This window comes from Chionomys nivalis, chromosome 18, assembly GCF_950005125.1.
Source record: "Chionomys nivalis chromosome 18, mChiNiv1.1, whole genome shotgun sequence".
Classification (NCBI taxonomy): Eukaryota; Metazoa; Chordata; class Mammalia; order Rodentia; family Cricetidae; genus Chionomys; species Chionomys nivalis.
Window position 1 is genome coordinate 59,839,816 of NC_080103.1, and position 17,176 is coordinate 59,856,991.

General features: G+C 48.7%; 1 protein-coding gene across 3 annotated transcripts in view; it reads right to left on the bottom strand.

Moving 5' to 3' along the window:
• St6galnac3 (ST6 N-acetylgalactosaminide alpha-2,6-sialyltransferase 3) overlaps window positions 1–13,194 on the bottom strand; it is a 438,926-nt gene extending 425,732 nt beyond the window's left edge. For all 3 annotated transcript variants that reach the window (XM_057793364.1, XM_057793363.1, XM_057793365.1), the window contains exon 1: window positions 13,061–13,194. In XM_057793364.1, the coding sequence (XP_057649347.1) occupies window positions 13,061–13,078 (18 nt within the window). In that variant the 5' untranslated portion in view covers window positions 13,079–13,194. The remainder of the gene's footprint in view (window positions 1–13,060) is intronic.
• Window positions 13,195–17,176: the final 3,982 nt, after the last annotated feature.

Below are 17,176 nucleotides of genomic sequence, written 5' to 3' on the forward strand. Positions count from 1 at the left end.
TCTTTTCTTCCCTTTTATTGCTTAGACAAAGTCTTGCTATGTAGCCCAGATTATCCTAGAGCTCACTGGGCAACCCAGGCTGCCTCACACTTATGGCAATCCTCCTGCCTCAGTCTCCCAAGAGCTGAGATGATGTACGCTGTCATCCCCACTCTGCACAATTACCTTCTATTTGGATTCAAATCCTAGCTTCGATTTTGCTAATAAAACTTTGTCGACAGAGCTTACCTCTCCAAGCCTTGATGTCTTCACCCACATGGGGTTTATCACCACGCCTACCTTAAGAGTTTCCAGATAAGCACGAAAGCCCTCGGTGAGAGCTTCAGGCGGGGCTCCTCTCACACAGACCCCAAGCTCCCTCAGAAGAGAACCAAGCGTTCTGCTACTCGTTCACCTCTGACCTCTCCACACCTTCCCCCTCTCATCCAGTGCATGGAGACTGAGTTCATGGAAAGCACATTTTCTTATCACACACCTTTACTTGTTAAAACTATGTGGGGGAAAAAGTCATACATAGACTTTTTAATACTACATGTGCACAAGTGTACACACACATACACACACACACACGGAATGACACAGTGAATCTCAACTGCCAACTCTTAATAAAGGAACCTAAAATGATACGCTTTGGATATCATTTCTTTTTTAAGGTAACTTTTTAGTTTAGCATGCCAAGAGGAGGCTGTTTCTTTTAATGACATGTTTAATGCCCTTGGTCAAAAATGAAGGACTAAAAAGCAAACCTCAAGTCACTAGCATGTTTGTAGAGATCACATGTAGATATTAAGCAATACGGTGTCGATGCTTCAGGACGCTCTGCCTTGAGGGAGGATGCAGGGCTGAGAAAGTCAGCACAGAAAGAGCCAGGTCAGCTTCCTACATGGAATAGTCTATCGTCTGGGGGTACAGGAATGACTCACATTTCCCAGATAATCCCAAATGAAGCAGCGGATACCCTCTTGGTTTGTAAGATTGTTTCATCTACTTGTTAATAGAGTTCCACAAACTCTTCCACCCTACCTAGGACTGAGACGATGCTCCTTTCAACCTTCAGCTAATGATCCTACAACACCTGGGATGGGAAGGGGCATGGAGGCCAGAGATGCAATGAGGCTCAGCAGAAAAAAAAATGATCGATGAAGTAGAAGGCCCAGGAGTCAGGAGACAGTCCACAGAAAAGTCTCGAAAGCCATTTCTTGCTCTATACTCCCCTCCCCCCAAAAAAGCCTGAGATACCAGCACAGTGGCTCCTGGGGCTTCTGTTCCTCGTTAAAATCTCAAATGAGGCTGAGAATCACCGACTTGGGAAGTTCAAAGTTATCACCTTTCCCCAGTCTTCACTCTCCCTATTCCTAATCCCTAGATAATGATATTTTTTAAATAGGAGACTGACTGGGTCATAATTATGACAGCAAAGTCTGGCAGGACAGCATTAACTTTTATCACCAGAGCTAGCACACGGCCCTGCGGAAGCTGCTCAACAGGAGGAAGGAGAGCACAAGGTGAGAAGGGCGCTGACAGCCAGCAGAAAGGAAACCCCATGGCTTGCTGTCACCAGAGACTGGTTTTCCTGAGAAGGGTGAGTGAGGAATGCCACCAGAAAGGGGAGGATTTCTGTCCCAGCTCCACATACTGGGCACAAAAACACAGGGTTTCCAACATGCATGTGATCAGAGTTCCACAGCCTCGGGGAGCTTGGTAGGGGAAAAATCAAACAAGGCAATATCTAAAACATTCAGAACAAGTTGGTCTTAAATTGCTATACATGTGTAAATATCTCATTAATTTCCTTTGGAGGATTAGCAGATTCTCATCCCTGTTCTGCAGCTCTTATTGCCTTGAGTTGGATGTAGTGAGGCAAGGCCTCCCAAAGTGTAGCCCATGGGCAACATCAAACTCCAGGGGCTCACCAGAGAGGACATCAGTACCCAGGGGCTCACCAGAGAGGACATCAGTACCCAGGGGCTCACCAGAGAGGACATCAGTACCCAGGGGCTCACCAGAGGACATCAGTACCCAGGGGCTCACCAGAGGATATCAGTACCCAGGGGCTCACCAGAGGACATCAGTACCCAGGGGCTCACCAGAGGACATCAGTACCCAGGGGCTCACCAGAGGACATCAGTACCCAGGGGCTCACCAGAGGACATCAGTACCCAGGGGCTCTCCAGAGATATAAGTTTTCATGCTCTACCACACATGGAGACAGAACAAGAAATTCTGGGGTCCTGAGCCCCTCCTTTAGGGGTCCCTTCATGAGTCCTGACAGGAAAGCATGTGGTCTACAGATCTCAGGAACTCTGCTTTGGCAGAGTTCCAGCCCCTGTAGGCAAGTCTGAAGAGTTACTTCCTTGCTAAGCTTCGGTTCCCCCCTCCCGTTGGAGTGTTTGGCTCTTGTGCAGTGAAATGTCACCAACAGTTATGGAGCAAGGACTGATCTAACGAGGAGAATCACAAGCCCTGCCTTGGTTCACAGTGCTAGAAGAAGGGAAAGCAGTTCAGAACAGAGCTGGCACAGTTTATCTGGAATCAAATCCATGGGGTCTTTGGTGTTATGAGTGATCTCACCAACCACTCAGCTCAACTCTGTCACTGATAGGACACCCCCAAAAAATGTAGCAATGTTCCAATAAAACTAGTTCAGGGCTCTGAATGGGAATAGTGCATAATTTTTGTTGTCATGAAATCTTATTCCTCTTTTGATTTTTTTAAACCCCTTAGAAATGCAGATGTCATTCCTCCAGGATCTCAAGACTTATTGGCTGTGCCCTAGGAGTCTCTCATGAGTGAAGGTATCAAACTGTGTGAGCCAGAGTGTCCTCAGCTGTCAGGTGAGAGCAAATGCCACCCACCCTGACAGTCTGCTGCAAGATAAGCATCTGGGAGTTTCTGGAAGGCCTCCTGGCACTGGCATGAGATGAGATTCAGCAAATGGCACAGACTGTCCTTATGCCGTGGTCACTCATGAAAAACTGTTAGCGCATTCTGTAACCTGTGAGAAGAAGCCAGTGCAGGGCAGGAAGATACTGCAAATATAGACATGAAACAGGCACACACCTATGAACATATGTGCTCTACGCCCCATAGTACACGCATCTCTGAGTGGAGCTGAATGTATGTGCATACAAACACACAAAGGAACTTCCAAAGAAGACACAGCTTATTCTGCATATCCAATTCTGCATAACCAAATCATTCCCACATGTGCCTCAGCCTCCTGCAGCAAAGAAACAAAGTCTCTAACATCTGCCTCTGACCTCAAAGCCCTCAGGAGCTCACACCACACTAAGACTAAACAGCTAGCTCACATAACCCACAGAGCACCAGCCCCTGGGGGGAATTCACATCTGCACAACATCTGGAAGGGATTAGGATCAGGACATGGAGAAACCCCTATGCAATTTCAAGGGCCACTCCAAGGTTCACAAGTGTCTCTGGGTCAGGCACTCAGGATTTGCTTTTCCTTTCTAAGAATGTCACCATCACATGTACCATGGCCTCTGGATCCAATCTGAGGGGCATCTTTTCACAGTCCCTTATACTAGGCTTATTGTTTAAGCTCTGCAGCCCCTCCCAACACGGACTGTGTTAGCTGAAGGACCAGTCAGTAGCCACACACGGCTTTTGGGTACTGAACCCTGGCAGGCACCACTAAGAAACTGCACTGTTGATTGCAGTTCATCTTAATCAATTTATAAACAAAAATGAGGTGTTGCACTTAGCTATTGGAAAATAAGTGAATCTGCCTCTTTAAACCATTAAATATAGATTGAAAAATATCTATGAAAAATTTAGCACATGAATTGAGGCATACTGTAATTGAAATATATACACTGAATTTGGAATATGCAAAAGGGAACATAAGTATTTCACTAATAGTTATATACTGATCATATATTGAAACAGAGAAATTTCTGATAGTTCTGGTTAAGTAAAATATATTACATAAATTTCTACATGTTTCATCTTTTACTTTTAATATGACTCTTAGGAAATGCATAGGTGGTATCAGGCATAGCTTGTACTCTCTGCACTCAGAGGCTGAGGCAGGAGGATCACCACCTTAAGGCTACACAGTGAAAGAGGATAAGAACAGACAGAGAGAGGGGAAGGGAGACATGGGGAAGGGAAGAGAAAGAAGACAAAGGTGAGGGGCAGAGATGGAGGGAGGAAGGGAGAAAGAACAGGAAGTAAGGAAAGATAACCAGAGAGCTGCCCAATGGCATGGCGCTGTTCTTCACAGCAGAGCACAGCTCAGAGGCAGGAGAGAGAGCTGTGACTGCACCCCATGCTCGTCCCTGTCACCCTGTCACCACATGCTACTGAGGCACCTGAGTCCCTACTTGACACAAATTCAAATCCAACTTGTCCCCCAAAGAGGAGCAGCTTCCAAAGCAGCCATTTGCATGTTCCAATTCTTAAATCCACAGTGACTGCAGGACCAGATCTTAGTCCCAGATCCTCATCCCCAGTTCACAGCCCATTTCCAACTCCCCTGCCAGCCTGACCTTCTCATAGCAAGATTCGCACACAGATTTCAAAACAGACCAAAGACAATCTTCACTAAGAAATAAAACAGCCTTTAAAATTAAAGTAAGTCTTTCCCAGAAAAGATTCAAAACTCAAGCGTTTTCCGAGCTGAGCAAATACTGAAATCTAAGTAGGTGAAAGGGTGTTATAAAGCAGTTTCCTCCAAGATTGAAACATTCTAACCCGCAGGGAAGCTCCATGAGACAGAAAGTAACCAACACACAATAGCTTCAAGAAGTCCCCGAAACTGACTAGAATCACTAGGCCCCTTCTTCCCAAGAGCAAACAATAATGACCGAGGGACTGTATAGTCTAACCAAGCAGCCTAGCTGGAAGATGTTTGATCAACCCAGGCACCTTCAAAGGACACTCTCCGTCCTGCTAAGCCATCTGCAGGCTGTGCAGTGTGCTCCTGGCCCCAGCTCTGTGAGCTGTCCCCTGTGCTGGGGTGGGCTCCAGTGATGCGGCTGTCTTTGAGTCATTTCTCCTCCTGTAAGGAAACTGTCACCCATATTCCTACAAGTAACCCCAATGAAATTTACTGGTTGACCAAGCTAGACTTCAGGGGCATCCACACTTTGGTCTGTCGTGGATCCGAGTAGATGTTTTTGTTGAATTCCCCCCCCCCCCCCCGGGAAGCATCATGAAACCATAGGCGAGCGAGGGCAGAGTTGTATTTACTGTGGCCATGCACGGCTTTTACACCGCTCTATAAACACTCCAGGAAGAACATTCCTCGTTTTCTGCTCCCTCTCCAGCAACCTTTTTTCGGGGTTCACTCCCTCCCATCTTTCTCAGGGACCATTGGCTGTAGACCTACCCTCCACATCCTGCAGGAAATGACATGGCCACTGGGGGAGACTTTGAGGAATATCACCTACCCAGAGGCTGCTGTTTATTAAAATCTCTTATGATCCTGGGCCAAGGTTTCCCACTCAGCCACCTTCAATCTGCTGGAAATCACAACCAGGACAGCTCTCTGCTTAACAAAGTGACAGTGAAAGCATCTCAGCCCTCCTGATGGGCCCCTTCCTACCAATCCTTTCAAGAGCTGCTAAGTAGCAGAAAGACCCAACTTGAGGCTCAACCCTCCCCCTCCCCTGGCTTACTGAGGCACTAATTGGCAGTAATGTGCAGGAAAGCAGGAAAGGTGTACATCGGAACGGCTGGAGATCAACAGCTGGATTATCCACAGCCTGAATAATGGGCCTCTTGGGATTCGGGTAACATCTGTAAGTCTACTCTTTCCACTTAGACAACGGCCCCTCTGCACTTTACCTAAAGCAGGAAGCACAAAAGAATTATCTAGTATCCACCCTCAGGTACAGCCTGTCTTAAATGCTCACCAACAGCTACAGATTTTTCCATCTGGGGAGATTTAGAAATTGGCTACCCTCAGATCTAAGCCCCTCCCACCAAGAGCATATGCCCAGGAAACACGAAGTCAGCATTTAGTAACAGTGGGCGAGCAGCTCCGCCCCCGCATCCACTGCGCCACACGGTGAGTCCACGACAATTGGCCTTTGGTTTTCCGGTGCCACATCAGACAGACTGAAGTGGTAGAAGCTGAGAATTCTACAGTTTGTGAGTCTTAAAAAAATAAATATAATAAACTTGTAAATTAAAAAACAATGCTGGGGCTTTTTCCCAGAGCCCCAGAGGGGCCCTGAGTTACTCTAATTCTATACCACCCCTCTCTCTCACTCACACTCTGTCCCTCAGTCCCATCCCCCACCCTCTCACCCACTTCCTGTCTCCCACAAGCTCCTACCCCTCCATCCACCCCCAATTGCTAGCACATGCTGTTGAACTCTGGCTTGAGGGGGCTCCCTCCTAGACACAGAATAACAACCTCCTCCACTTCCCCAGTCTCTGACCCTCCCACCTCCAGTGCCAAAGTCACAAAGGAAACTCTGAGGAAGATAGGAACATGAACATGTGCAAAGTCACCGACACCAAGCGGACCTGGGGGAGAAGATGGTGGCCAGACGGAATTCTGACAGCCATACAGGCCAGGGGTCTACTTCATTCTGCCACTTTTGCCACTGAGGACAAATTACTTACCCTTCCTGGGCTGCGGGTGCCTCTGTTTGTTACAATGTCCTTAGCTCAAGCCCCAGTCAAACGACTCAGCTGTCCAATAACTGCCAGTCGCTATTGTTATCACCAATCCAAAGGGTACTGTTTACACCTGCCACTCACTCCCAGAGCACGCTCACACCCAGAGCACGGTCACACCCAGAGTACACACAACCCCCAGAGCAGGATCACACCCAGAGCACGCTCACACCCAGAGCACGCTCACACCCAGAATACACACAACCCCAAAGCATGCTCAAACCCAGAGCACACTCACACCCAGAGTATGCTCACACCCAGAGCACGCTCACACCCAGAGCAAGCTCACACCCAGAGCAAGCTCACACCCGGAACATGTTTTCCCACAGAATACCATCACACACAGAACATGCTCACACCCAAAACACACTCGTGCCCAGAGCACACCCACTGCTTATGAACACACAGCAAACAGTCAGGCCAGTCAGGCAGTCGCCTCCCCCCCCCCCGCTCCCCCTCCCCCAGGGCTTTGCCTGGGCTGTGGTGGGAAGCGGCACTTGGATGGATTAGACAAAGTGACTCTAGTGCTCATGTAGCCTGCTGTCCCAGGGCTCCTCACAAAGGGCTTTGACGCCTCTGTGACATCCCCAGCTCAGTGAAACCTTACAGTTTTCAGAGGCCCCAGAACCTCCTTTGAGAACCACAGAATCTCTTAGTGTCTGATTTGGTCTATGATTTGCTTCTTCTGACTTTTTTCTTTCTTGTTTCTGTTAATTAAGATGAGCTTAAATGACCCTGACAAAACTAGGCAGCTCCTATGTCCTGTCCTCCTCACCTTCCATCTCCAGGTTTCAGGTCACCCTGAATGTTCTATGTAACAGGCGACAGCATTTGAGAAGCAAGGGAGAGGGACAGACTCTGTTGACTGCTGTCCACTAGGCTGCAATGTCCATATCACACCAAGCTGCCTTCTGGCTGATTATGCTCATTCCTGTAATCTGAATCCCAAACAAATTCAGCAACACCACGCTATGCGCTCACCGGGCATTTAGGGATCGCTCAGTGAAAACCGGGTCAGTTTTTAGGCATGCCAAGTAGAGTAAGACAAGGCCTACCCTTAGCTGATTCTTAGCAGAAACTCCCTCCATCCACCGGCCTGTAGGCTCCACCCCGCAGGTCAACCTTTCAAAGGACTCTGCACACTTTGGTTACTGGTTTAACCACTTACATTCCTGATGGCACGTGATCCTCTGTGGACTGAAAGTAACAGTCCTCTACAGTCGCTGGGTGGGGACCGGCTGCTGGTACCCAGAAGGCCGCACCCTGCCCCGTGACAGCAGTCAGGTAGACAGCTGAGTATATAACAGATTGATGTTAGGACAGGACAACCCTGCAGCCACACAGAGCTAAAGCCATAGGAAGCCAGGGGGTACCTTTCCAACACGTGGCCCTAAGTGCATGCTGGCGGACAGCATGACTTTTGAGGGTGTTCCTGCAAAGAAACAGCATGGAAACCACAGCTGACAGCAAGGACTTGTAGATGCTACCTTCCCATTTCATAGAGAGTTACTCGTCCAGTCTTTGTGGCCACTAGTTTCATACCCACTCCAGAGATAAGGGGACTGAGGCTTAGGTCTCACTGCCGGGACAGGCTGACTGCCTCAGAACTCCGGACACTCACAATCCTGCCCACGGCGAACTTCATGCACTGTGGAGTGTGGAGACCAGGCGTGAACACGGATGAGTGAGCTCTGGAAACAGAAACCAGATTCTAAAGGAACCCGATTATCATTCCAGGTTCAGAGAGCCACGATAAGCATCTAAAGTCCCAAAGCATTTGAGGGACACTACCCCTTAGTTTGATGGGCACTGCACTCTATAGGAACAGTGAGGAAAAGAGCTGACAAGGAAGAGGCTTGCTCAGATGCAGACAAAATGGTAGGCTCTAGAGTGGAGGGAGATTAAGGGCAGAACTCAGCACTTCCCTGAGCTGAAACTGAAGCAGCCTGGCTAAGGATTCGGTCTGGGCAGGAAAAGGGGGATCCATGAGAACTAAGTTTGTAATTCTGCAACACAAGTATGCAATTTCTTATCAACTGGATAAATTTATAAGGACAAATTACTTAAAAGAAAACAAAAGTAGCTGCTTAGAAAGAAAGTGGTTAAAGCTTCACTAATAAATTAAATTACATATTAAAGTGGCCAGTTTTCCTGTCCAAATTCAAAGGATCTTAAACACCCCACAGGACCCTCTCTGGGTTCTCTCTTTAGAGGCAGGGGATTCGGCAGAGAGCCCTTACAGACCTCACTCCGTGGGAAAGCAGCGGCTGTTTGAATTGAGGGCTCACTGTCTAGCAGGCTGAGGCCGGCAGGAAATGAACCCACTGAGACAGAGGTTGTCATTTCCTGCAGAATAACCAGGACATACATATTCTCACTTCCCCTACAGTAGCCCTTTGAGAGATGCAGGGTCACCCTGGGGCAGTACTGTACATTAAAAATTAAAAAAATGAAAAACAAAACAAAAACCAAAAGTCTTTTCTGTGGTTCAGTCTGTAAGAGGTAGCAGCCTAAGAGGTAGTGGTGTTCAGTGTCTTTGCAATGTGGGATGGACAGTGTGCATCTTAGGATCTTCGTTCTGTGAGAAGGGGTCCTATTCAGATGGGCCCTCGGCATGCACAGTGCTCCCACAGGATGGACAGTCCAGTGTCCCCCAAAGGTCAGCATCAGCTGCCATGGATCAGCTTTTCCTTGTAGAGATTCCTGTTCCTGTTGTATGGACAACCTTAAGAGCATAGCCTGCATCTCTCCTTTGGTTTCCTCAGAGGTAGAAAGGATGACACATTCTTCTTGGATAACATTCTTAAGTCTTTGTCCACAGAAGAAATGTTTCTAGAACACCAGCTCCAGGTCAATAAATCCTATTCAGCTCCAACAGTTGGTGGGAAGCCAGTCTCGGCTGTGCCCTATGGGGCGTTACTGTCTCCCTCCAAGCTTCCTCTGGCCTTTGGGAACCCGGGCTGTTTCATTCTTTCAAATATCCTTCTGAGAAGCACTCATTTATAAAGTGTTCCTTCCTTGCACCAGGAGTAAAACGTGCCCATCACAAGGGTCAAGACCAAGATAAAGACGCCCAAACACAATTTATTTTTCATTGCTTTTCCTTGCCATTTCCTGGCACCCATAACGTACAGCCCAAGTCCCCTTCTTGTTGCTGTACCATGTCTTCATAATATATCACTCTTCATTAAAATGGGACATTACCCCCAGACCCATCCCCCTTGTCTTAGTTGCCTTTCTATCACTGTGATTAAGCAACACGACCAAAAGCACCTTGAGGAGGAAAGTGTTTATTTCATTTTAGTTTCTAGTTCATCACTGAGAGACGTCGGAACAAGAACTCAAGGCTTCCTGGAGGCAGGAACTGGAGAGGGGTCACTGGGAAACACTGCCTACCAGCTTGCTCACCCATGGTTCACTCAACCTGCTTTCTGGTGCCACCTCAGATCGTCTGCCCGGGTGGCATGACCCACCATGGGTTGAACCCTCCCACTTTAATCACCAATAGAGAAAATGACTCACAAAATTGCCTACAGGTCAGTCTGATGGAGGCTTTTCCTCAACTTCGATTCCTCTTCCCAGATGACCCCAGCTTGTGTCAAGTTAACAACAACAAAGAAAAAACCTAACCAATGCACCCCTTCTTTGAGTATGTATTTCATGCTCACCTGGGACACCACAAATTTTATAAGCACACACACATGCATACATACACAGGGGAAGACGTACACATATGCACACAGAAGAATACCAACATCTAATAAAATACAGATGTCATTGCCCTCTTAACCTGCCATGCTGGAACATCAGGTCCAGGCTCAGTTTCCAACACCCATCTAGGTGAAGGATGTCGCAGAAAATATCTCATTAGAAACAACAAGAATCTTCTCTTCACTGTGACATGATGAAAAAATACCCATTTTTTTTTCTATGCTTTCGGAGAAGGGAGTCCAAACACAAATGCAAAAGGCCACGCTTGAGCAGAATGTACTTCTGTTTGGAACCTGTACTCCCCACTCCACCATGGGTAGCTTTTCAAAGACAGCACAGGTGAAAGCAGCCACAGAGACCATTGAGGACCAAGTCGGGCCAGTCTCACCCAGAACAGTCATGAATGTGGCCCAGTACATTTACAGCCACTTGTCACACTACAGAGTCAAAATATTACCAAAAGAAAAGAGAAAGGAAGGGAGGGAGGGAGGGAGGGAGGGAGGGAGGGAGGGAGGGAGGGAGGGAGGGAGGGAGGGAGGGAAAGGAAGATTAAAGGAAGGAAGGAAGGAAGGAAGGAAGGAAGGAAGGAAGGAAGGAAGGAAGGAAGGAAGGAAGGAAGGAAAAAGCGCTCTGTTCTCAAAGGCGGACTGGGTGGTGCAGCTTACAGCATCATCTCCTGAGAATGGTTGTAAAGTGTGAGGACAGTTTCAGATTGGAGTTGGGATGCAGGTTCACTCTGTCCTTAACTCTGAGTTTAAGAAACTCAAGACCCTCGGCTTCTTTCCCTAGAAGCGGAGCTGCAAACCAGGACACTGACCCTTCAGGACCTATGCAAGAATAAAGCCAAAGCCTGTGAGAAACACTGGGAGTTTAGAACACCCCAACTAATTTGCCACGACTGGACATCAGGAAAGAGTGACATTACACACTTGCGCCACAAAGTCCTTCTCATCCCTACCCCGCCATCTCCTCAGAAACATGACGAAGTATGTGATCACTCTGATCTTAGGTGGAGGAAATCAGTATTCGGGGAAGTGTAAGCAACTTGTCCAAGGCTACGCAGATGAAGAGGCAGAGTCAGAACCGGATGAATGCCTTTGCTCTTTGCTCCTCTTCACTCTGGCTAGGTTATGAAGGCAAACAAGGAGGGGCTTCAGGTCCGAACTCCGTGTAAGTGATGAGTACAAAATTAGATCGGATCTGTGCATGACCTTAGATGAGCACTAAAGATGCTTTAAGGGGTCTGGGGGATAAATCGCAGTCACAAGCCATGTGCTTAACATGTGTGAGGCTCGGGGTTCAATCACACGCCAATCACACATACAGATGAAAGAAGAGAGAGGATACAAGGCAGGAGGGAACGCCATAGGGGAAAAGGGTGACCAATAGTGTGTGTCGTGATCCTCCATCTCCTTTCAGCAAATGACAGAAACGGAGGTGACACTGTGACCTAGTTCCGGTCCCTGTGTTGAGCTCACAAGCTTTGAGTTTCATACTTGAAGTGGTATCAACGGATTACTTCCTCCTGACTTTGCCACCTTTGGTCATGTCCTGAAAAGTGCTCCAAAACAAACACAGCAAACTCTGGAAAGTCATAGGAAGGGTCTGATTTCCGTGATGGAAAGGTATGCTGGGAGATGACTGGGGTAACTAGAACAGCAGTCCAAGATGTCACATCAAGTTCTGTGGGGGAACATACAACACACATGTGCACGCACATAAGTGGATATGTGCATGCGCGCGCACAGACACACACACACACAACTGTTCTCTGATGTTCTCCTTGGTCACACAGCACTTTCACCGGGCAGGAAGTCAAACACTTTTGTGTTCTCCTCTCAGGGATGGGGAACTTTCTCGCTGTTCACATTTTGATCCAGGAATCAGGCTGGGCAGCTGAGAACAGCAGGACGGAAAACTCGGAATGAGGTGGGGGAGGGGGGAACTTTCCCAGTGGATTATAAACAGTCTTGCCACGGAAGGACCTCGCCAAATAGGTCTACCCAAAGTCCTCAACCCAGTGGCTGAGGCAGGTACTCAAAACACTTAATGAACCAAAACTTGGTGAAAGAATACAGCAAAACGACGGTAAACTGTGAGTATGTGTTCACACGTGAGCCTAAGGATGAGTTCATAGGTGAGCCTAACGAGGTTCAAATTGTCACATATTTCCATCCGATGAACTTTTCCAACTGTAGTCACTGCCAGCTGGAGCTAACTCCCCAGAAAACTCATCCCTTCCTACAGGGCTACCTGTGGACCCAGAAGTTTTTGTGTTCCCAGCATCAAAGGCTGAGAGCTCTCCACACCCTCTCCTCTACCCAAACGCTGTGCCCCTCACCCATGCTGGGCCACTCCTTTTCAGCCCGTGGCCCCCCACAGGCCGCGGGCTGCCCTGACCGCAAGGCTTGGAGCACCCTGCTCCTCCTGCCATCCCCATCATTCGGCACGCCGCCGCGCGCGCTCCCTGCCCAATTCCTTCCAGGCAGGCGCCAGCCAGCAGCAGTGTAGGCAAGGAGGCTGTGCCCGATGCACGTTGCATAGTCTCCCACCCCGATGCCTTGGCCAAAGGAACAAAAAGGAAGCCGACGCCAGGAAGAGACGAGAGGGCTAAGGATGCGGCGGGACCGCGGCGGGCTCCAAGCCTCTGCGCACCAGGCGGGCGGAGCTCGCAGGCGGCCCGCAGCCGAGCGGTTACCTTGAGGATGCAGGCCATGGCGCTATGGATCGACCCTGTGGCTTGCTGCACCCCGGCCCCGCAGCGGGACCACTCCAGTCCACATTCCCGCAGAGCGAGCCGGGCCCGCGGGAGCTGCGCGCCCAGGCCCCACCCCCGAGCCCCGCCACTGGCTGGCGCCGCACGAGGCCCCGCCCTGAGTCACGTGCCCGCCGTGCGGCCCGCAACTGCCTGCTACTCTGCTGCTGCTGTGCTACTACTTGGCTTTTTTTCTTAAAAAAAAAAAAAAAAAAAAAAAAAAAAAAAAAAAAAACTCCTTCTGCAGATCAAGCTCTGCAAAGCCCCGCCTGAAGCAGACCCGGATCTTCGCACCCCACCCCGAGGACAGAAGGTGGCCCTTCCCGCTGCTCTCGCCCATCAGAGAATCCGCAGATGTGCCACTTTCCAAAAAGTTAACTGTATTTGGCACCGTCGCGCTACAGGCGTGGGGCCCATCAAAGGATTCTTCGAAAGCAGCTGGAAGTGCCCCGGGCTAGCCCTTGGCACTGTAGAATTTCGTGGAGGGCTTCTCTTTCCATGACTGATTGACTGCCCGTCAGAAAACACGAACAGCTAGAGAAACTGAAAGACTGGACACTCCAGGTCTACGCTGAAGAAGTCATACTCCTCACACGACGTGGCATGTACACATGTGTAGCATAAGCCCACATAAACATATGCAGTTGTAAATGTTGTGTCCTGTTGCAAGGGAGTTAGTAAAACGTCTATATACATAACAATACAGTGCACACTGATCACACACTTACATACAGCGCGTGAGAGAGTCATAGGTCTTTGCCAGAATTTAGGAGAACTCGGTTGGAATTTCAACAACCAAGTTATGTATTAGCTTTCCTCTTAAGTTTGGAAATCTAAGAAGGTCCTTTTCAACCATCCAACCTGAACCGTCACATGCTAAAAACAAAGGGCACTGTGGTAGATTTACCCAAGAGGTCCCTAGTCCTCTCTGGGTCCTAAGTCTGTATGCAACAGACACAAGGAAAGGCTGCCTCCCCAAACCAGCCCAGCTAAGGGAACGCTCATTTCTACAAGGAGAGGACATGCCCAGAGGGCACAGATTTCTGCCTCCCAGTAGTGAAAGAGATCTTTAAATTACCTCCCAAAACATCTGCCCTGAAGAAACCTCCCTTGGCAGATGACCCTAGTTAGCCGGTTCACGGGGAGTCAGGAAAAGCACATGGGTTGCTGGTGACTGAGGGTCATGAGTTGGCTCGCACACCATAAGACAGGAACCAAGTGTTCACGGGAGTTGGTGTGCTTTCGAAGAGGACATTCAACACTCTGAGAGACTGGGGGTGGGGGTGCACAGCAAAGATGCTGGAAAAGCCAGAGGCCTGTTCAAACCACCTGCTTCCAGGCAGCTGTCTGTCTCCAGGGAGACTGCACTCTGTCCTGCTGCCCCTTCCCCCCATCTCTCCCTCAGCTTGGAAGACACATGTATTTTATATGGCCGTTTGATGAAGATCTTTAACAAAAGGTCTTAGCGGGTGTGCTGGTTAGTTTCATGTCAATTTGTCGTAAGCTGGAGTCCTGGAGAGAAGGAAGCCTCAATTCAGAAAATGGCTCTATAAGATCAGGTTGCAGGCTAGCCTGTAGGGCATTTTCTTGGTTTTCTACAGGAAAACAAGATGAGCAAGCCATGGTGAGCAAGTCGGGAAGCAGCACTCCTCCATGGCCTCGCATGGTTCCTGCCCTTTCCCCAAGTTGCTTTTGGTCATGGCATTTCATCACAACTATAGCCAGGCCAGGAAGACTCAGCAGATTCGTTTGCTCTGGAACAGGACACTCCCGTCACCAGGTAGATGAGGAGGTCAGAGGACCGCTTGTGTGAATCGTGATACTTCTACCACGTCAGCTCCGAAGATTGAACTTAGGTTGTCACACTTAGGGGCAAGTGCCTTTGCCCCCGAAACCATTCCCAGATCCCACGTTCATTCATTCATTCGTTCACGTCAGGTTTTTTTTTTTTTAATCTGATTAGCTGAAGGAAAAATCCTTAAGTTAGTACAGGACCTTTCAGCTTTAAGAGATTGGTTTTGTGGTCTCTGATAACATGGCAAAGTCATAAGTCATAGTAAAGAGGGAAAGATGAGAGCTACAGGCAACACAACACAGCCAAGGCTTCACCACCAGACAGCAAGTTGCTAACCAAGAGGAAAGATGAACACAAATACAAATCATCACATGGATTGAACAGGCTCTATTCGGCAACATGGGTATATACATATAGGCATATAATACAATTAATTTTTAGAAAGAAGCCATGAGTTTGAAGGACAGCAAGGAAAGGAGTATAGTAGGGTCTGGAGTGAGGAAAGAGAAGGCATAAATTCTGTAATTATAATCTCAAAAGTAAAAAATATCCCCTCCAAAAAAAGGCAAAGGTGGTCTGAGCACCCCGCTCCCCAGAAAATCTGCAGGACATCTGGGAAGGGTCAGCAGATTGGTGACCCTTGCTTGGAGACCTCGTTCAAACCTAGAAAAACTTTTGGTCAGAAAGAAAATAAAAGGTTCTGAATCTACCAGGGATTGGAGGTAGTGCCAGATTTGTAGGAGGTGGGTAGGTAGGAGAATGTAGTCAGAATATTTTTGTTTTAAACTGGGCCAAACATCAAGAATAGCTTAGGCTAGTCTATAGGTATACTCTGATTTTCCAATTATTTAAGTTATGTAACATAAATCCAAGACCACCTGTCTCCAAAGTTAATAATAAACCAAAACCCCTTTCAGTCAGATGTCCCACCTGGTGTGACCCTGTGACATCCATGGGTTGAACTCAGAGTCAGCCACGTTACCCACCACAGCCAGTTGGCCAGTGTGAGGACTTTGGCGTTCTTTGGGTTTAGAATATCATCTTGGGTTTGCTCATAAGAAAACTTTGGATTCATGTCTACACCTCCTAAGACACTGGGAAGTTAGTTAATCTTCAGTGTCAGCGTGGCTGGATTTGGAATCACGGTGACAATACCCTTCTGGGTGTGTCTAGAGGGAAGCTGGGAGGGAAGAGCCACCATGAATTTAGACAGCATGATCCTGTAGGATATGGCTCTGGAATGAATGGAAACAAAAAGGCAAGCTTCGCTATTTAACAAGCATCTCTGCTTCTTGACGAGGGACACAACATGACCAGCTGCTTCGTGCTAATGCCGCCTCGGTTTCCCCCACTGCCCTCACACTGTGAGCCAAATTGAACCCTTTCTTCCCTAAGTTGCATCCCTCCCCCCCAAAGATATTCTGTCACAGTAACTGAGCAACTACAACAGATCCACAAGAGACCCAGACCCACATGAGGGGGCAAGGCCTTGGTTGAGAATGTAGGTGAATAGATTCTAACACCTGAGTGTGCACATGAGATACCTCACCTTGCGTTTCAACCCCGACTGTGGGGAAATGCACAACCAATAGCACTTCGTGTCCCTCCTAGGGGAGCCCCCACCACAAGCTTTCGTTGGATGTGATCAACACCATGACCAGAACCAATAGAGGGAAGAGTTTGTTTGGCTTCCATGTCCCCATCACAGCCTGTCATTGAGAGAAGTCAGCTCAGGAACGCCAGGCAGGGGACCTGGATATGAGGGAGGGAGGAATGCTGCCCACGCCTTGCTCCTCACGGCTTGCTCAGCTTGCCTTCTTATACAACCCAGGACCACAGGCCCAGAGGTGGCACTGCCCACACAGGGCTAGGTCCTCCCAACTCATCATTGATCCAGAAAATGCCCTATACACTTGGCTACAGGTGGATCTGCAATGGAGACAACTCCTCCATTAGCGCCCCCTCTGGCCAGATAATTCCAGCTTCTGTTGCGTTGACCAAAAACTAACCAGCGCATCCCACAGCCAGGCCTTCCACCTGCAGCCATACAAGCTGCCTCCCACCAGAGACTCTCATTACTGTATCTGACGTCTCCAAGAGGCCTAGGATACCTGCTTCCCTTCATGATGAGAGCGTGAGGGTGGCTACTGTCGGGACACTAGTCACAGGGTCCTGGACTGTCTTCATGGCTTCCAGTGGTCCATCTTCCCTCCCAACCTGGCCTGTCACCAGTGAGACGCCAGCATGCCTTAGCACTCATGAGA